Below are 22,357 nucleotides of genomic sequence, written 5' to 3'. Positions count from 1 at the left end.
TTCAGATAAGGAATATTTAATTTAGATTTCGTAAATGTCAACCAATTACTGAGTTATGGGTTTGCATATCAATTTCTATATATGGCAGTAAAAATGAACAATTTAGTAAAAAGTTACAAAAATTGACATAAACATAACATTTGCTATGCAATTTAAATAAACTCATTTCAAACATAAACCTCCGGATTGGTCAACGGATATACATATAATGGCGTATCTGAAAACGTCTTGTGTTTAGAAAAAAAAGTTTTTATCAATGGTTTCGGTTGTTCAAATATGATCACGTTTTATTGTTTTCCTTCATTTACAATTCCTGTCTGACTGGTTTCGGTTGATTGGAACAATACGTTATCAGACAAGCAGAACAAATGTCACAAATATTTTCTTTGTAAATCTGAATATTTTAACTCTAATATTCAATTATATTCGTATGTGTAGTATTGTATTAAAAGAAATGATAGGTACATAAAAAAAAGTTTAAAGCTTACATGTGTTTGGCGAAACTGAAAACAGGAGAAAGACAGGAGAGTATTAATTGAAAGACGAATGGAAAATTCGACAAATTCTTGAAAAGGGAGGGGGTAGATCGCCCACAAAAATAGGACATACTTTTGATAAAATCTCGTATTTTCACAGGTGTTGATAGAATGGTAACAAAAGGAATTGGCTCCCAAATTTGACTTCCGGACATCAAACCGGAGTACAAACTGCATGGTCTCTAGATAATGAAGACGAACTTCTTCCATCGAAACAAATTCTCATGAGTTCTAATACCAGGACAATGAAGATGACGGAGACAAATACAATGTGATATAAGAGAAGCGAGTAGCATACGAAAAATGTCGAATTATGATGAACACATTAATGTAGAAATGCAATCGTAATTACGTTGTATAAAGTCAACAGATAAAATACAATAGTATTCTAATTACCTGATCAAGTCAACTAATGCGATAACATGGTAATACTTATTTTTTTTCAGTGTACATAATGCTTAATATTCTGAATCTGTTCTAAATAGCAATCAACACCCACATTATATAATGCTAAATGTATTGAGTGGATGTTATCAACACATATATGTGAACACAGGTAATGCTTCAAAGGTACATCTAATGAAGTAAATTATTATCACGTAACTATCAATAAAACAATGCTATTGCGCATATTTAAAATGTTGCAACATAAAAAAAAACCCACATATTTCACCGCTTATTACAAAGATACATTTTGTACGTATGTATATTCGAAATCATTGCCTGATTTAATAAAAACACAAATCAGTTAAGGAACTTTTCCATAAATCTATAATGTTTTCCTATGAAAAACAATTAAGTTGAGGGGTTTCCTTAATGTAAGAAATATTGATATGGATTTGTCTGTTGACAATTAGGTTTAACATGTTAAACATGTTCATATCATATCAGACATTAAACAGGACGAGAATGGTGCTTTGTTAATGAGGTATGGATGTAGAGGAATGGTGCTTTGTTAATAAGGTATGAATGTTGAGGAATGGTGCTTTGTTAATGAAATATGGATGTAGAGGAATGATGCTTTGTTAATGAAATATGGATGTAGAGGAATGATGCTTTGTTAATGAGCTATGAATGTGGAGGAATGGTGCTTTGTTAATGAAATATGGATGTAGAGGAATGATGCTTTGTTAATGAGCTATGAATGTGGAGGAATGGTGCTTTGTTAATGAGCTATGTATGTGGAGGAATGGTGCTTTGTTAATGGGGTATGAACGCAGAGTATTCCCACACATTACAAATGGGACTTAAATCAATAAATTCTTCAGGATTTATCAAATAAGTGTGACTTAAATATTCTATTGAAATTTCATACAAGATAAATTGATGGTTTCCTTTGTCACGCTATGATATCCAGCACTTCATTTGATAATCAATGATAGAGAACACTATTTGGAGAGAGTAAATACAGGCATTGTTTATCATTAATGGGAATTATACATTTCCTACACTGTTTGTTAGCGTCAACAGTCTAATGATAAGTTATGTGTCAATAAGCTGGTCGTGTGTATGGAGAGTCGTAAGTCGAGCCGCCGGACGAAGATCTCCCCTTATACAGTCTAACTTCCGGTAATTCCTTGGATGCCTGCCAGGACGGCAGTGATTCGTACCTGTCATGGTCGTCATGGGAATTGTTGACGTAATACACGGGCCTACCGTCGAACCGACTATTGTCATGTTCGTGCCTTTTTGGCGAGCCATACTGTCGTCCTCTCCTGGCATCATCTCTTGACTCATTTCGGTAAATACAATACCCGACTAACTCTACAACTAGTTGGAAAATCTCAAATATACTCAGAATAGACAAACCGATCCATAATCCTATAGCTCCTCCGACGTCCGAGGCAAACTGGGAATTCTGTAGAAACAAGAGGACAGTGAATTTACCATAGGTTCTTCGACAAACAAAAACGGATGTTTCACTTATCAATTCAAAATTTTGATTGTGACTGATTTGTTATATCCTTCCTTTAGATATTATTTCATCGTGGAATAATTTAATGTATAACAAAGAAAACGTTAATGTTTTGTTAAAAGATTACTAACCGAAGATTTAGATGATGATTGATGCATGATAGTTATATGTCGTACTTTGTAAATAGAACTACGTTTGGATTGTACCGGCCCTCATGGTTATAGTTTCAAATGTATTGCTTTGGTTAGACATGATATAAAAACAACCATTATACAGAAATGGTCTTTGGATAATTAAGAACTATCCCCACCGAATGGTTGGTCTCAATAGGCTGTATTTACCTTTAATGAAGATGTCACATGTAACTGATATTTTTCAAAGCGACAAGGAGACGTACAGGCCATTTAAAAGATACTAAAACTGAATATTTCAGGAAAGGATTTATGTGTTGATACAGACAAAATGTACTAAAGTCTGAGTATTACCTCAATATCTGCCTCTTCCTTCAAAGATTGGTAGTTAAGTTGTTTATAATATATTACGAGCTTTATGAAGTTCTTCCTGAAATTCAAGTAAAAAAGAAAAGAAGAAAGACAAATGAATTTCATGAATTGTTTGATATTATGTAAATGTCAGCATACAAATTATACACTATACCATTGAGTATACTAATATTACAACATTGTACATCAACGCGATATTGTAAAGCAAAGAAATCAAAGAAATTAAAGAATATCAAAAGATAAGGATATGTCAAATATTCTATGTATAAAAACTGCGTATTTTTTAATATTGATTATTAGACCGACCCTTCGGGTTTCCTCTGATAGATCTCCTTAATTTTATTTTTATTTCAATGTTAATTATGCTCTTATCACAAAAGCCACATAAAAAACATATGTCACCACGTTCGTTTTACTACCAGGGCCACATACAGATACGGATTAATTAATAGCTGAACCATATTTTTAAGGATTTTGGTAGATTTTATCTTTCCCCGATAATATTCACCTCAAGCATAAAAAGAAGTTTATATCCTATTTATATCATCAGTATGAGCAATATCATTCATAATTATAAAAAAGAAGAGAAGATTCTTTGGGTGGTTAACAAAATATGGCTATTTTTATACGAAAAACCTGTTATCTTTAGTGAAAAAATTGATTTAAAAAATTACACGTTTATTTTTTTCGAGAAAAAATGAACAGAAAAATGACCCCCCTTTTTTTGCTTAATTAAAAAATTTCATATGTATGCTTTAAGAAAAATAAAATAAAAATAACACCTCACTATATTGCTTTTCACACTATGGCCGTTTACTTTGCTGGTACCCCAAAACTTTTGCTTCAAGTATGGCTCAAATTACCAAATTAGAGCAGTTATTTTGGAATCTGAGATTGATGATTTTTTTTGTTAAATCTTTACCATTTTCTTTCATAAATTATATTGTAATCTATGTTACTGGTGCTTTCTTTTTTTCTAAAAGAATTTTATTTGTTTGATTTCCCAAACGCAATTAACATTTTCCGGATATTTTCCTCTTTTCCGGATGAAAATTAGAACATTACACTAACGGTCCTTCAGACGTTCGCCATGTCAAACGAAGCGTATCGGTGATACAGAATGCCAGAACATGCACAACATGAGCTTCATTTGCAGCGCTAAACAATGTTGCTCGAGTGTCGAGTGTCGAGCGTTCCAACCTATGCTATAATGTAATTTGAATGAAGGCAAAGCCTTAGAAGAGCGCAGCTATGACAGTAATCACTCACCGTAACATGTATATACTACCACATTTTCAGATTTTAGACTTTTTTAGGAGGGGGGGGGGGGGGGGGGGGGGGGTTAAATTAAAAGAATGACACACAAAAAATGCTACAAACTAGGCCAAAATGTAAAAGGTGATTATACCCCCCTTTTTAAAAAATCTAAATCTTAACATGTAAACACATTGTAACATATATTGATCATGTATACCAAGTTTCGTTAAAATCGGAGTAGTACTTTAGAGGGAGTTGTCCTGACAACTATTGCGTGACAGACAGACAGACAGACGGACGGAGGGTAAACCTATAGTCCCCCCGTTTTTCAAACGGCAGGGGACTAGTAACCCGACCACGGAACAAAATGATAAATTATGCAACATATACAGCAAAATCCGCGATCGAAATGACTGTAAATCTCACAGTTTATCGGAATTATATATTATTCCGATCACAAGAAACGTGTTTTATAGGCCTACAGTTAATTAAATACAATATTTATAATATATCCAGAATATGAGTAAAAAGGCACTTAACATCTACATCAATTTCACGGGTTTTATGTTTTTGAAAAATTGTCGAATGTCAACGTAAATTTCGTGAGAGTTTATATAGATCTTTTAAACCATCAATGCATGTTGCAAGTTTTGTGTTTACGTCCCATGCGTTTCCTCCTTTTTTTGATCTGTGTCTACCCGCGGTTGGAATATGGTTGACTACCTCGCATTCTGAATAACAATATATCACATGTAAGTGCGCAAGGCCGAACTTGCGTTCCCCTAACAATATACAATCTGACAGATGGAGTACATACTGAAGTAATTGTTGGTTGCCGCAAAGTGCACACACATGCTTTTAGAGCATCGGCCAAAGTCCCCAACTCCACTATGCGTCGGCCCGTGCGCCATGAAGTGTCCTCTTGTTCTACATTGCCATACATAAATTGGAGATGTGCTAACCTCTTCCTGACTTGATATAAATTGTCTCCGCCGAGACTGTAACTAACATTATATGGTCGTCACACATTGGCACATTATGTGATACATCGGCGCTGTCCTTGTTTTCAATGGACCATCTTTAATTTATGTTCTCACTTCATTGAAAGCATAAGCCTTACCTAGTCTTTTAGTTTTACAAAACTGACCCCTTTACCTCCTGACCGCATCGTGCTGTAGGCCTAAACATTTATCTTCCAGCTGACATGAAAATTAAACCAGATGTAACTATTTGTGAATATAATCAAGGGCCCGGATCGCCGGACTGTGACGTCACAGAAGGGTCGGTCTACCTTACCGTTTTTAATTTCGTCAGGTGTTTCTACGTTTACCCGGTATTTCTGTTTTCTCTTAAACTCGTATGCCTGTAACGTTTACCTGATAATCCTATTCAATTTACCTGGGGATCTTTGAATAGCTAACCTCGTATACCTTTTCCGTTTATCTGATAATCCTATCGTATTTACCCGTAGATCTTCATTAAGTTACCCATGTACCTGTTACGTGTATCTGGTAATGCTATTGTATTTATCCAGGAATATTTGTATAGTATAATACACGCGTTATGTTACCTGGTAGTACTTGTATCCTTACCTGCTAGATCCCTTAACACTTACCCCAGGCTTTCTGTTGTGTAGTTGTTCAAGATGTCACAGTCATCTGGATGGTCTTCGCAAACCGATGCTTTTAAAAGTTCCTGGCGAAATAGTGAATTCATGATGATAAAATATGCACACCCGATAACAAGAGGCCCGTGGGCCTTATCGGTCACCTAAGTTCTGATATGTATACTGACAGATGCATTTTACTTTTAAACTAAGATTTAACATATTTGAGTAGTGTGCTCTTAAAAATAGGCCAATGGCATTCATTTATTTGAATTCACTTCATCCCAGCATGCAACAACCCTATATCATTATCCTAGACCAAAACCGCAAACTATTTCGATCCGATCGAAACAAATGTGGAAATTGTTTAAGGTCAAACTGATATTAAGCTCAGCTAATTGATTTAGATTCAAATTTACTCAAATGATGCTCACAAGGTCCAAAATAAGGTCAAAGACTCTGTAGATACAATCGAATAGGCCCGATTATCGAACTCATCAACATCCGTTCATATTTGCTGAAGTTAACATGTTCATAAGAAAAAGGGAAACCCAATGAGGATTCGGCAATATTGACCTAAAACAACAATATAGCCGTTTTGAACAAGATACACTACAATGTCAGTATAGCATGCCATAACCGAAATAGATAACAGGATACACTACAATGTCAGTATAGCATGCCATGACCGAAATAGATAACAAGAGAATATCAACCTGAAAACTGAACAGTAAAATCAACGAAAGCAAAATATGAATAAAATACAAATTTACTCAAATTGAAATTCCATACAAAGAATAAGACCAGGTGTTCAGGAAGGCTAAACGTCTTTTTGTTTATAAACTGCAACCGTCATGTAAGTCAGCTTAAATCCAGACAAGGTCTCGCTCTCAAAATGAGAACCGTGTCGCTGACAAAGGAAAATAACCTGGTATATACATGTTACTGGTCGATATGCGTCGGCATCTTGTCAGATAAAGACAATGAGGAGAGAAAATGACACCGAGTCAGAGAGGTCCTCTGACCCATTTTAAACACCCTTCATGTCCACATAATGCTAAACTTAAATTATAAAACAGTAATTCAAAATATAAATTATCACTAATACCACTGAAAGCAAAATACAAAGATGATCTCGTGGTCTAGAAAGGCAAACTACTTTTGTTTCATTGACAACATCCGCTATGTTAATCTAGGTCACCTTCTCAAAATGAGATCCGAGGGCTATTGACAAGTTACAGATTAATTATGGCCATGCAAATGGACAAAGATCTTCATATCCCGCAAGAGAATGGAAAAGTTTTCGATGACCTCATGATAACAAACAAAATATGCTAATAGTTTTAACTAGCTTACTTTGTCGATTACACATATATTGGTAGAGAGGACTTTTATAAGTAATGTCCGTAACGATACAACTATTGTAACACATAGGAGGTGTAGGTAGTAGAGTAAAGTGTTCATTTGTGTTATTATGTCTCAAGAATATTTACCTAGTTTGAGACTTTAAAATAATTTTCTTCACAACACAATGTGGAAATAGTATTGTACATACCGCATATTTGTCTGTTGGCCACTGTCGTGATGTTATTTCCAAATCGTAATCAGTTTCACTGGAAAACAAAAAATATGAACTACTAAATAAAATCTTTTCCCGGAAATATTTATTATCGAAAAGGCAGAAAATATTAGTTAATTATAAATAGTATCAGATAAGCCAGGTCCATCGATAATGATATTGAAATCTTTTGTTCGAATAATGATAATAATAATAAATCTACATAGCGCACTATCTGTAACTTGTAAAATTACTGTGATGAGCTTCACATAACACAATGTAAAATAAAACATTTTATTCCTAACATTACACAATGTACAGAACATATAAAACCTACATCGAATCGAGCAGTTATGCTACTTTGCACTAGACGTCTGCAAGAGACTCTAAAAGCGCACATAAACAAGTGAGGTTTAACCTCCTTGAATTTTCGTGCAGGCGGTTAAATTCGACTTCCTGGTAACAGATGGTAAATGTTTCCACTAAGTGGCCGCTGCCTTTCCAAAGAAGCATCCGTTACCGTAAGTCATATTACGAGAGTTTTGAACGCATAACAAGGATTCTGTCTCCGATCGAAGTGATCGTGACGGCTGGTAGAGAGTGACAGGTTCCTGTAAATACTTTGGAGCGGTTCTATTTGTTGCCTTGTATGTGTACATCAAAATCGTGAACTGAGACCTGAAACGCACAGGTAGCCAATGTCATGAATAAAGCATTGGTGTCATGTGCTCCCTCTTTCGAGTACGGGGAATCATGTGTGCTACAGTGTGCTAGACCTCGTGCAGGCGGTGAATCAGTGCATCACATACAGCATCAAGCGAATACACCAATGTCTTTCATGCATCTGTGACGATGAACTGCCGGACACATCCATTTTTTTTGAATTGGTAATAACAGGAGAGCTATCTTAGTATTCCTTACAGCTTGGACTGCCTCAATAGATTGGGCACTAACATTTTGCTGGACATTTTTGTGTGCCCACATTCACATGGAAAAAGAGCATAAGTTTTGTCTTTCCCTGAATTAGCTTGAACATATAGGAGTTCATCCAAGTACAGATGTACTGATGTCAACAAGACTGGGTTCTAGACTTGCTGTTATTGTGTCCCGTTTGTTTTGTTGTTTTATAACCATGTAGATTTGCGTAGTGCTGCAGGCTATGACGACGAAGAATATCTCCGGTATGAACACCTGAGGAACTCCGATGTCTAAGGCTTTGTCATACGAAACAGTTCGTTAATACAGGCTCACACTCACTGTTCGTCGTCAGAGGTAGGACACAGCAAGTCATTTGTTCTTATAGAAAGTTACTTGATATTTAGATACATAACGTTCGTTTCTTTAATGTTTTTCCTGCCAAGGTGTGTTTATATGACGCTTTGACTTTTATACCTACCTGCAAGGATCAGGACAGGGACATGTGATCTTTTTAGTGTTAACTTCATGTTCAACTTTGTACGCACATTCATAATCTGAAACAAAATATATAAATGCAATAGATTCAATGCATGCATCAAAGATCAGCATTTGTTTGCTATAGATACCATACCTACCCAGGTGTTTCTTCAGTACATGTTACTACAGTTATGGGATACTGTGGAAGTTAAGTAAGGGTTACAGATTTTATTTTTGTAATTATTACAAGTCTTACTTCAAAGAATTCTTTATAAGCCGGGATCGCAATTTTAGTCTCGTACGTTCCCGTGAGATTGTCAACATACCTGCCCCACTGGAACATCTCCGCTGTGAGCTACGGTAGAACAGGTCGGAGTCGTAGTCGTCATAACAACCGCACTGTTTAACGGTCTGAGTAGGTCTGCACAGGTACGTACATGACTGGTAAACAATACAATATCTTAGTAACCACTGTCAAATACGATGAAAACGTGGGACTTCAACAATGAAAAACACATTTCAGCAATACACTTTATTCATTATACCAGATACAAAATGTCTTTACCTTTTTATTTATGTGCAATCCTTCAAATTACTACCAATATTCCGGCATAAAGTATTTATTAAAGACATAAATATAGGAGTGACTATTCAGTAGTTTAAGGAAGAAACAAAAATCAAGATACTGTTTCTATCTACTCTTGAGAAGTTCAAATTCTTACGATACCACAATACACTATTATAACAATGTATAATAATTTCGTACCATCCTTCATTTTAGGCTATTAAAAAGCTTGTCGGTCATCGCAAAATGCTTGTACCAAAACTTCAGAAACTTTTTAGAATATAAAATCCGAATGTCAAATGGATGCATTTTGTACACAAACAGAACAGCAGTATTTGGCGGTGATTTAAATTCCAAAAGCATACCCGGCAAATTTAGATGTGACTGTAATCCTTAAATATCTATAGCTGTTGACAATACAAAACCATGCAACGATCAAATTTCAAATACGTGATACTTTAGAATAAAATGTATATACATGTATATAATACGCCAATCTGACCCTTTCACATGATTTCAATTATGATCCTTATATCAGCTTACATGTATGTCTCCAATATGGGTCACACAATTCGTCTCGAACAGATTCCATGGGAATGGGAAATGAGGACAAATTCAGCATCTGTAATCTCGATTATGAGACCCCTGTAAAGACTTAGCCAACATATTCTTGAATATGGTAAAAAATTGTCCCAAAAAGGTAAAGTCCCACATTGGTTATATTTGAAAAAAATCATATCCAGAAATTAAATCCAAATTGTCATCTTTAGATCCCCTTGGGACATCTAAATAAAATTTAGGACATTAACACGTTATCCGACTGAACGATAAACCACTGAGGAAAATTGCATCAAAACTTTTACCGAGAAATTGCCCTAGAAAACATCAAAAGTTAAACTCATATTGTCCTTGTTAGACACGAAATGAACATATATGCCAGATATTTGGACAAGAACAACATCCAATGACTGAACTGTAGGCCAATGTAGAATTCCTATGACAACTTTAACCAATTGCTAACGGGGAAGCGGATGACCCGACAGACGCAGGCGCTTTACTGTAACACGCCTGTTAAGTTTCGACGGGTGTAAATACAAACTATTTCCAACATTTAATTACCTTTATAATGCCTAGATCTATAACGATTATATAAACTAAATGAGAGATGTGTGTGATGTATTCTTATTATAAGAAATCCTTTTGAAAAGTTTTAAATTGAACTTTGATACAAAACATGATGTGATAACATAAGTTTATGGGAAAAAATACAACAAATTTTCATTAGTTTAAAAAAGTACAAGGACAACAAGACCAGCTGTTTCGCAACAACGTTAAGTCATGTACACTTGTAACTGGTAAGCAAATTACTTTAACATTGATTTTGAATTGGGCCTAAAATGTGTCGTTTGTCACTTTTCAATCGAGAATACAGGGCCAGGCATCATGAAATATTAATGAAATTACCTACCTGTCTAGTATATACTTTTTTGTAAAGGTCGTTGAATTCCTGGTTTGACGCACAACTTTCCATGCGGTTTTGTTATCCTCTCTATCTGCGTCTAGTGGACACAAGCATTTGAAATCACTTTACTTTACTCATTAGCTTTACTTTATAACATCGTATAAATGAAACTTACAAGTATCAATATTGTTAACGATTCGTGCATAATTCTGATACATGTATAAACATCCCAAGAGGGTTAACCGTATCCCTAACTAGAGCTATAGGCAAAACGTATCCCTAACTAGAACTAGAGGTAAACCGTAACATCCGAATAAGACCTTAAGGTTAAACGTTTACCCAACTAGGGTTAAAGATTAACCGTATCCCTAACTAGAGCTAAACGTAAACCGTAACATCCCAATAAGACCTAAAGGTAACCGTATCCCTAACTAGAGCTAAAGGTAAACTGTAACATCCCAATAAGACCTAAAGGTAACCGTATCCCTAACTAGAACTAGAGGTAAACCGTAACATCCGAATAAGACCTTAAGGTTAAACGTTTACCCAACTAGGGTTAAAGATTAACCGTATCCCTAACTAGAGCTAAACGTAAACCGTAACATCCCAATAAGACCTAAAGGTAACCGTATCCCTAACTAGAGATAACGGTTAACCGAATCCCTAACTAGAGCTAAAGGCAAACCGTATCCCTCACTAGAGCTAGAGGTAAACCGTAACATCCCAATAAGACCTAAAGGTTAAACGTTTCCCCAACTAGAGTTAAAGATTAACCGTATCCCTAACTAAAGATAACGGTTAACCGTATCACTAACTAGAGCCCAAAGTGAACTGTATCCCCAAATAGAGCTAAAGGTTAACCGTATCCCTAACTAAAGCTAAAGGTAACCGTATCCCTTACTAAAGCTAAAGGTTAACCGTATCCCCAACTAGATCTAAAGGTTAACCGAATCCCTAACTAGAGCTAAAGGTAAACCGTAACATCCCAATAAGACCTTAAGGTTAACCGTATCACTAACTATAGCTAACGGTTAACCGTATCCCTAACTAGAGCTAACGGTTAACCTTATCCCTAACTAGAGCTAAAGGTTAACCGTATCTCCAACTAGAGTTAAAGGTTGACGGTATCCCCAACTAGAACTAAAGGTTAACCACATCGCTGACTGGAGCTAAAGGTTAACCGTATCCCTAACTAGAGCTAAAAGTGAACCATATCCCCAACTCGAGCTAAAGGTAACCGTATCCCTAACTAAAACTAAAGGTAACCGTATCCCAAACTAAAGCTAAAGGTTAACCGTATATCCCTAACTAGAGCTAAGAGTGAACCATATCTCCAACTCGAGCTAAAGGTTAACCGTATTCCTAACTGAAGCTAAAGGTAATCGTAGCCCAAACTCAAGCTAAAGGTTAACCGTATCCCTAACTAGAGCTAAAAGTGAACCATATCCCCAACTCGAGCTAAAGATTAACCGTATCCCTAACTAAAGCTAAAGGTAACCGTATCCCAAACTAAAGCTAAAGGTAACCGTATCCCTAACTAGAGCTAAAGGTTGACGGTATCCCAAACTAGAGTTAAAGGTTGACGGTATCCCAAACTAGAGTTAAAGGTTGACGGTATCCCTAACTAGAGCTAAAGGTTGACGGTATCCCAAACTAGAGTTAAAGGTTGACGGTATCCCAAACTAGAGTTAAAGGTTGACGGTATCCCTAACTAGAGTTAAAGGTTGACGGTATCCCCAACTAGAGATAAAGGTTAACCGTATCCCCAACTAGAGTTACAGGTTGACGGTATCCCCAACTAGAGCTAAATGTTAACGGTATCCCCTAACTAGAACTACCTGTTTAAGCGCGATGGTAGTTTCGTGTCCTGTCTGTGCGAAGAAGCCTGATTGGTAAGGGAATGCAATGGTGTCTTTGGCATGAATATGGACACGTGCTCCGTAGCCATCTGTGATTCCCGCTAGGTATTCATGATTCTCCATATACAGGTTCAGGGTCAGGCCTGACGCGATATAAGATATAAAATGATGTTAAAGGGTAATTTATATAGGAGTATAATGAATTTTAAAAATATTACAAATATGTACAAATTTGCACAAAACTAGCCATATCATGTACTAAAACTTTGAGAAAAGATGTAGCAGGGAAAGTTGATAAATCACAAAAATAATCGTATCTGAAAAATAATCATGCTGCTCAGCTCACAAGTGTCTATAGCACACGATAGGAGCATTTGTTTAACCGGATTTGTTTTTATGTAAGTATAAACATGTATCTTGTATTAACCTTGAAACGCAAAATGCGGTTGTGAATACTATTACACAAATATAGCATAGAGATAGTCATTTCAATCAATAAAAATGGTCCTATTTAGTACTAATAAGGCATGCTGTCATGTACATGTACCCGAGTTTTTAACAGTGTCTAATAAGAGGATTTTTGATGTTTGGAATGCCTCCTACATGCCATATTTGTGTAGTATTATTCACAACCGCCATTTTTACTTCAAACTCAAAACGGGATCAGTATTTATACATAAATTAATTCAAATTCGGTCAATTGTAAGCAGAACAGCATGATTATTTTGTGCAATATATGTGATACAAATGAGCTTATTGAAACATGCATGTTACGCATGGTTTGTTGAAATTTACAAACATTTGAACAAATCACATGTCAACGCCAATGCCCATGATAAGCCATAATACATGCTAACAATTGATTAAGTTATTCATGTTTAATTGCACAATAGCAGGCTTTGTAAAATATCACTGATATCATTGGATTTGCTATCTAGGTGGCCCTTAAAATGGTGATTCCGTGATCAGTCAATCATGACGTCTAACTTTTTTAACGAACCGTTTCTTTTTTAGATCACTATGCAATCTTACCAGCCAATCAAAAGCTTAATTACAAATAGCGAGCCAATAGGAATACTTTGTAAACTTGTCAAATGTAATCATTACTATATATATTCTATCTTTATATTTACTATTGACCATACCTTGATCGGGACCGGAATCCTTAACAATCATTTTCTTGCCTTCCAGCGTGTAGCAGTTACCATACTCTTGGGATTGGTGCAGTGTGAAGTTGCTAAAATCATATGAAAATCATTTCAAAGCATAAAATATCACCGGGTAGAATGTTACGACCGTCTTCAGAGTTATACTAACAATAAAAGGGCGCCAATCCCCAAAAGTATTCACTCACAAAACGTCCTTAATCATTTACAGAACACCACCTACATGTACATATTACGGAAATAACAATTAGAATATTCACTCACAGAACGCGACAAATGCATGTATCTGACAAAAAATTACACTTAAATATCCAGTCAAAGAAATTCACAAATACCCTGCAGATTTATTCACAATAACTACTATATAATACTGATTTCCTACACATCGGGTCTCACATACAAATTGTACCTCTTAAAAGCACGTTACTAGGCATCTTAAACTAGAAAATACAATGTATAACACGATTATGGTGTTTAATGTGACACTTACTCTGCAGAGCACGTGAACTTTCCGAAGACACAGCGCATCAGCATCGTGTATATGTCATGGCCGACGTCCTCCCGGACACCGCTGTATGAAGAATGGTTATATCAGTTTGTTACGTGGTCAGGAAAATGAAACAACAACAACAACAAATGGAACCAACTATGAGTACTAACGGGCATAAATGAGAATCACATTATAATGATCTCCAAAGAGCTAACAATATCGACAATAAAACTATTCTCAATGGTATTACTATCATGAAATGGAAAGTTAAGCTGATCCTGTCAGCTATATTGTTAGTTAAGAGGGGGTAGATTTGTTCCAGACTAGTTGGAATCCAACTGTATTTGCCTCGCAACACCATGGGAACTAGTAGTACAAGCTTATTAATGACGACGGTGTCATGAAAACGTCTCAGAACATGGCAAACATATAAGCATAAACTATATATTGTTATATTAAAAGTTCTGTTTAGTCATTATATTTAAACACCCAATTTAATGTGCTCACATTTCTTCATCCATATACAGTTCGGTAAACCTGCTATGAATTTCTGCCACGATGTCTCTCGGGCCTTCAAACACATCGTATTCGTCCCCGTACTGTTCCTCCAGCTGGTCGTAGTATTCATCATAGTCCGAATCGTCTTCGTATTCGCTTAAGTTCTGACGATCAAAGGCGTCCACAAAGCGTTTCTTTCTTCGGTTCTGTATAAATATATATATATACATGCCGTATTATTTAAACTGAATTAAATTTACTTAGGTATATAATTTTTTATGTGGTTTAATTCAATAAGGTAGTGGTTCCTTTCTGATGTTTGTTGTTGGCAATAAATTAACGTTCGTCCAGACAGCGTTGATTTAGCATTTGCTACGTTTGAATAACCATGCTGTAAACATAAAGTATGTACCTTGGGGAGAGGTAGATTTAAATGTATAACTGGTCATAAATGGGAGAGAGGTAGAGCCCCGTATATAACTGGTTACAATTGGTTACTTCGGGGAGATAGGTAGAGCCGTATGTATAACTGGTTATAATTGACTATTTAGAGGAGGTAGGTAGAGCCGTATGTATAACTGGTTATAATTGACTATCTAGGGGAGGTAGGTAGAGCCGTATATATAACTGGTTATGATTGGCTATCTAGGGGAGGTAGGTAGAGCCGTATGTATAACTGGTTATAATTGACTATCTAGGGGAGGTAGGTAGAGCCGTATGTATAACTGGTTATAATTGACTATCTAGAGGAGGTAGGTAGAGCCGTATGTATAACTGGTTATGATTGACTATCTAGGGGAGGTAGGTAGAGCCGTATGTATAACTGGTTATAATTGACTATCTAGGGGAGGTAGGTAGAGCCGTATGTATAACTGGTTATAATTGACTATCTAGGGGAGGTAGGTAGAGCCGTATGTATAACTGGTTATGATTGACTATCTAGGGGAGGTAGGTAGAGCCGTATGTATAACTGGTTATGATTGGCTGTCTAGGGGAGGTAGGTAGAGCCGTATGTATAACTGGTTATGATTGGCTATCTAGGGGAGGTAGGTAGAGCCGTATGTATAACTGGTTATGATTGGCTGTCTAGGGGAGGTAGGTAGAGCCGTATATATAACTGGTTATGATTGGCTATCTAGAGGAGGTAGGTAGAGCCGTATGTATAACTGGTTATAATTGACTATCTAGAGGAGGTAGGTAGAGCCGTATGTATAACTGGTTATAATTGACTATCTAGGGGAGGTAGGTAGAGCCGTATATATAACTGGTTATAATTGACTATCTAGGGGAGGTAGGTAGAGCCGTATGTATAACTGGTTATGATTGGCTATCTAGGGGAGGTAGGTAGAGCCGTATATAAAACTGGTTATAATTGACTATCTAGGGGAGGTAGGTAGAGCCGTATGTATAACTGGTTATGATTGGCTATCTAGGGGAGGTAGGTAGAGCCGTATATATAACTGGTTATGATTGGCTATCTAGGGGAGGTAGGTAGAGCCGTATGTATAACTGGTTATGATTGGCTATCTAGGGGAGGTAGGTAGAGCCGTATGTATAACTGGTTATAATTGGCTATCTAGGGGAGGTAGGTAGAGCCGTATGTATAACTGGTTATAATTGACTATCTAGGGGAGGTAGGTAGAGCCGTATATATAACTGGTTATAATTGACTATCTAGGGGAGGTAGGTAGAGCCGTATATATAACTGGTTATGATTGGCTATCTAGGGGAGGTAGGTAGAGCCGTATGTATAACTGGTTATAATTGGCTATCTAGGGGAGGTAGGTAGAGCCGTATGTATAACTGGTTATAATTGGCTATCTAGGGGAGGTAGGTAGAGCCGTATGTATAACTGGTTATAATTGACTATCTAGGGGAGGTAGGTAGAGCCGTATGTATAACTGGTTATAATTGACTATTTAGAGGAGGTAGGTAGAGCCGTATGTATAACTGGTTATAATTGACTATCTAGGGGAGGTAGGTAGAGCCGTATATATAACTGGTTATGATTGGCTATCTAGGGGAGGTAGGTAGAGCCGTATGTATAACTGGTTATAATTGACTATCTGGGGAGGTAGGTAGAGCCGTATGTATAACTGGTTATAATTGACTATCTAGGGGAGGTAGGTAGAGCCGTATGTATAACTGGTTATAATTGACTATCTAGGGGAGGTAGGTAGAGCCGTATGTATAACTGGTTATAATTGACTATCTAGGGGAGGTAGGTAGAGCCGTATATATAACTGGTTATGATTGGCTATCTAGGGGAGGTAGGTAGAGCCGTATGTATAACTGGTTATAATTGACTATCTGGGGAGGTAGGTAGAGCCGTATGTATAACTGGTTATAATTGACTATCTAGGGGAGGTAGGTAGAGCCGTATATATAACTGGTTATAATTGACTATTTAGAGGAGGTAGGTAGAGCCGTATGTATAACTGGTTATAATTGACTATCTGGGGGAGGTAGGTAGAGCCGTATGTATAACTGGTTATAATTGACTATCTAGGGGAGGTAGGTAGAGCCGTATGTATAACTGGTTATAATTGACTATTTAGAGGAGGTAGGTAGAGCCGTATGTATAACTGGTTATAATTGACTATCTAGGGGAGGTAGGTAGAGCCGTATATATAACTGGTTATGATTGGCTATCTAGGGGAGGTAGGTAGAGCCGTATGTATAACTGGTTATAATTGACTATCTAGAGGAGGTAGGTAGAGCCGTATGTATAACTGGTTATAATTGACTATCTAGGGGAGGTAAGTAGAGCCGTATATATAACTGGTTATAATTGACTATCTAAGGGAGGTAGGTAGAGCCTTAAGTATAATTGGTTACAACTAGCTACATAGGGGAGAGAAGTAGAGACTCACGAAAATGATGCTTTAAATCAACGATTCCGTCTATATCTAAAATAATTTTTCGAAAACTAACATTTTGCCAAGTTTCTTATTTGTTTTGTTGAATAAGAAAATCAAATAAATAAATAAATATATCCTTGAAAACACATTAATTCATTATAGCGCAGCATGATAGGTTGACTTCGATTTGAAATCAATTCCGTCCAACGTGCAACGTGAATAGGTCCTTATATACATTGTATATAGCGATTCGACTCTTCCAGTGCCTAGCAAAGGTCATTTGTCCCTAAAACAGATTTATTCCGTTTTTAACTCTTGTATTACCTTCAATTTTAACTTACGTAATAGTTTGCGGGGTCCACTGCGTCTACCAGACCCTGTAGCTTTGTGCTAGTCAGGTGAAGTTTGGAATTCCGGACGGGATTCACATTACAGATAGTGACAGCAGGAAGTTCAAGATTGCTGAAACCAAGAGTTAACGTCGTTTTCTTTGGCCACTTTGTGAAATTATCTATAAGGTAGTAAAGATGAAGTGTCATGGCCGCAATGCCAGCTATCAACAGGAACGTCCATATAACTTTAGCGGTGGTAAACGTGGCACTGTTGATATAGGGGGCGGCGTGCATGGTGGTCTTCTCGGAAAACCTTGAGAAAATGCGCTTTATTGTCTTCTTTTTAACCTCTTGTTGTTCTTCGTGGTCGGCCATTTTTCTGAAAAACATCAACAAAGAATGTAGTTCATCAGGATGTTCTGTTTATTTAATGGTTGAACGCCGTAGTTTGTTTAAAATGTCTGTATGAAAAAAACAGGTCCGACCGGTATGATATCATTACCGGTATTAAAAATGTAAACAAGTGGACTGTAGAAAATAACCGGATGTTTCATAATACCCTACACTACTGTATCCCATAATGTAGTAGAACCGCTATACATACAGAAACCTATATCTATATCTACTGACTTTATTCTATATTGTCCATAACATTATTGTATCCAGTCGATTATGAATACAATTTTGGCGCCAGGTATAAAAATAATGTTGCCCGTAAGAAGGACATGTAAATTGATGTGGTACATATTTTGAAAGAAAATAGATATACAGGATAAAGTAGGCGATATTACACAGTAACACCGATACATTATGGTACAACTTTCTTTTATATAACCAAAGCCATATATATACCCTGCTCCTAGTTAGGCATCGCAGTTGAGTGGTTTATCAACTAATTAGTTAGGTTTCGGATTTGATGGACTTTAAACATTCCATACAAGGCAGTGATAGCGAGAGTAGGAACGGGTTTTCATCGGTGCGTTAAAGAGAATAAAGGAAACGTGATGTCTGTTACTATAAAAAGTTTGATTTATATCGACCTTCACACTTTCATGACATACAAAGGAATAAGACCCTTAACTTTACTGACGAGTTCTAAAAGGAGGACACATCTGTATAATACATAGAGGTTACACAACGAGTGGTTGTTGGATATGGAATTTATTTCACACGAGTAAGTTATTTTTTAAAAGTTACAAAAGACACGAGCTTTAGCGAGTGTTTTTTGCAACTTTTAAAAAATAACTTACGAGTGTGAAATAAATTCCATATCCAACAATCTCGAGTCGTGTGACCTGTTTCTACCACAATAATATCGGCTTGAATCAAAGGGAAACGTGGCCAAGTATAATTTCGCGTATGCAAATAAAGTGTACCTGTGACGTCCGGGATCCGGTGATGTGACGTCATTGGATTATCGATGACGTCAATAACAATTGCAGCTTGGGTCAAAGTTCACCGTGTTAGCCAATCAAAATGCGTACAGAGTTTATACCACGTGTGGTATAAACATATTGTTAATCAACAGCTGTAATGATTAACTGATGGTCTGAGAGTTGAATAACACAGGGTATTGTGGTAGAAAGTTTATTATTTATTTACGTATTTTTTGGCTCAACCTCATGTAACTCAGTTTGAATATGATGGATTGCGGTCTGATGGAGGTGCACTGTACGGAATACATATACACAATGACGTGATTTAATGACGTGATTTAATTTATTGATACCAGGGTTAATATCCCCACACAAGCGGATGACATATGTTTGATCAGTAACACAAGTGTTCGTTTACAAGATATGGTTACAATTTGTGAAAGTTATAGTTGTAAATGGAGATTTTCATTCTCTGTAGATTTAGATAAAAGTAAAATTGTTGTTTTTACAAAAGGCAGAAAACAAGTTTTGGTAAAAGATGTGTATTTATATGGTAAAGCATTACCAGTTGTTGAGAATATTACGCACGTTGGTGTGGTTTTGAATTTTAAACTGTGTTCAGCAGACAGAACGGAGTCTGCATGTAAGAGAATGAAAAGTGGAACCATGGCTCTTGTTCGATCTGGTGCTCACCCTAGGACCCTTAATCCTTTAACTATTTCAAAGATTATTAAGACTAAAGTTTTCCCGTCTGCACTGTATGGGTGTGAACTGTGGCAATTATCGAGAACCGAATTAATCAAATTAGAGCGCGCTCAAAATTTTATTGTAAAATCCATTCAAGGATTAAACATTAGAACTAGAACTGATATGGCCATTTCCCTAATTGGATGGACCACTATAGAAGGTTTTATTGACATCAGAAAACTTTTATTTCTTGGTCGTCTTTGCAGGCTGGACAGTAAATACTTAACTCATACTATATTTCTCAAACGTCTATTCATGTATCTTTTGAAGGAATCATGTCAAACTGGTTTTATTCCTGATATCGTGAGAATACTTCGCAAGTATGATTTGTTTAATCAGTTGTTGCAGTATACTTCAGATACAGTTTTTCCAAGTAGTTCGAAATGGAAGTCAATCGTCTATAAAGCTGTTTTTAATTGGGAAGAATTAAGGATGTACAATAGAATGAATAACGATTCAGATTTCAGTAGGTTTATGCTCATTCAAGATGTAATTTCTCCACATATTTTATGGACAGTAGCACTTAAATTCCCTGAACATCTCAGCAAGTTAAGTAATATAGTTCGACTATGTACAGATTTAAGATCAACAAACCTTATAGAATTGTGCCATTTCTGTGGTATTTTACATGATGACCGTATATCACATATAGTACTCCATTGTACAAAAACTGAAAGTCTTAGAGACGATCTCTGGTGTCTTATTAGTGCTGTTTTTGATATAGAATTTAGCGTGTTCTTACATTCCTTATCGGAATATAACTTAATTCATGTACTACTTGGTGGTAGTCTTCCCTACAGATTAAGTCCATCTGATCATGTGATATTTGTACTGCATAGTGCTATTTTTGTTGATAAAATGTTGTTGTTATATCAGCATTAATAGTGTAATACACGTATGGCATACAATGTTGTTTTTTTACATGAGTAGTGCCAAATTAATAACTGTTTAATTGATTTATCAATTATTTATCTATTATTATTATTATATCACCCCTTCGTGTGTGTTAATGCCGGTGAAAGCCTGAGAGGACTTTGCTGGTAGGGCTCTCCCCAACCGCTGGAAACCTCAGGCTTCACATGCATTGTAATGATTTTTGTATCATTTGCTACTTTCGTGACCTTTCATTATGTAGTTATTTAACTATTTCATTATGTATTCATTTACCCGGTCATCTCTGTAAATAATTGATGTGTTTATTTTTTTTTTTTTTTTGACAACAATGTATATTTCTTTTTGTAACTCTTCAATTTGGAGGAAATAAAGAAATAATAATAGACTTAACAAAATGTCTACAGTCTACGCCTATATAACACCTATATAACAAGCCAATACCGTACAGGTAGACAGACATTATCTTACCTTGATGTTGATATCCTCGTGGTACAATCAAAGTTTGTGACTATCGAAACACACACACACACACTGACCACTCAGTTAGGTATACACAGTAAAAGGTTCCCACAATGATTCCACCACAATAGTTCCACCACACGTCCGCCTGCTAATGGTAAACTGGTGTTTCGCTAGACCAGTCAATGGTCGTCTTTTCGATGATGAGATATACTGAGCTTTGATGCAATATAACACAAGACAAGGCCACAATCTTTATAAAAAGTTTACCTTCTCTACCTTTAAATGTTAAAAATAGCTAAGTATATAAAAATGACCTCGTCACGGTCCATTGGCTACGAATGACAATCACACTTAGACATTTTAAAACCGGACTTACAGGTACATGTACCTCGGTGAAACCCTGTGAGCGACAAACATGTAACCGATACTTGAGGTAGACGAACAATCTGTTAAAATAATAATTCAGGAAATCTTATTTGTGTCCTTGATTGTGACAGATCATTGTACATCAGTTCGAATAATTCTATGTATCCGCCGCTGGCTAGATAGAATCATTAGGAGAAATTGTACCCTTTCGGAGAAAGATATTTGATCAGGTTTAGAGGTATGGTCACGTGCTTATTGCGTTCATTCTTACACAATTTCCTCCGATGGTAAGAGAAATATCTGCTGGTGTTTGTGGCCATTGCAAAGTAAACAATCCGTCATTAGATGATTGATCAACAAGTAAATCAAACTGCATGTAATTACGTCTATAATAAAAAGTAGTAGACTGTCAATGTGGAATGTTTGAAAGGTAAGTTGTAGTGGTTTCCTGGAAGGGTAGAGTGGAGGGGTGTTGGGTAGTGGGATGGAGGGGTAGAGTGGAGGGGTGT

At 36.4% G+C, this 22,357-nt stretch overlaps 1 protein-coding gene across 2 annotated transcripts; it reads right to left on the bottom strand.

Annotated features, from left to right (window-relative positions):
- On the bottom strand, window positions 1–21,783 carry LOC117325332 (amiloride-sensitive sodium channel subunit beta-like). 2 transcript variants are annotated; one of them, XM_033881474.1, is made up of 8 exons: window positions 12,636–12,750; window positions 10,804–10,894; window positions 9,097–9,211; window positions 8,772–8,847; window positions 7,373–7,430; window positions 5,827–5,906; window positions 2,937–3,012; window positions 1–2,394 (listed from the first exon to the last, which is right to left on the bottom strand). In XM_033881474.1, the coding sequence occupies exons 2-8, from the start codon at window positions 10,864–10,866 to the stop codon at window positions 2,026–2,028; spliced, it is 837 nt and encodes a 278-aa protein (XP_033737365.1). In that variant the 5' UTR covers window positions 10,867–10,894; window positions 12,636–12,750; the 3' UTR covers window positions 1–2,025. The 2 variants fall into 2 exon arrangements, with proteins under 2 accessions (XP_033737365.1, XP_033737364.1); XM_033881473.1 differs by lacking the exons at window positions 1–2,394; window positions 2,937–3,012; window positions 5,827–5,906; window positions 7,373–7,430; window positions 8,772–8,847 and adding exons at window positions 13,802–13,893; window positions 14,313–14,393; window positions 14,820–15,016; window positions 18,013–18,382; window positions 21,489–21,783 and having other exon boundaries at window positions 9,100–9,211; window positions 12,636–12,799.
- Window positions 21,784–22,357: the final 574 nt, after the last annotated feature.

This window comes from Pecten maximus, chromosome 4 (assembly GCF_902652985.1).
Source record: "Pecten maximus chromosome 4, xPecMax1.1, whole genome shotgun sequence".
In the NCBI taxonomy this organism is placed as follows: Eukaryota; Metazoa; Mollusca; class Bivalvia; order Pectinida; family Pectinidae; genus Pecten; species Pecten maximus.
Note: the sequence above shows the minus strand (reverse complement) of the source record. Positions and strands in the feature narration are given on the sequence as shown.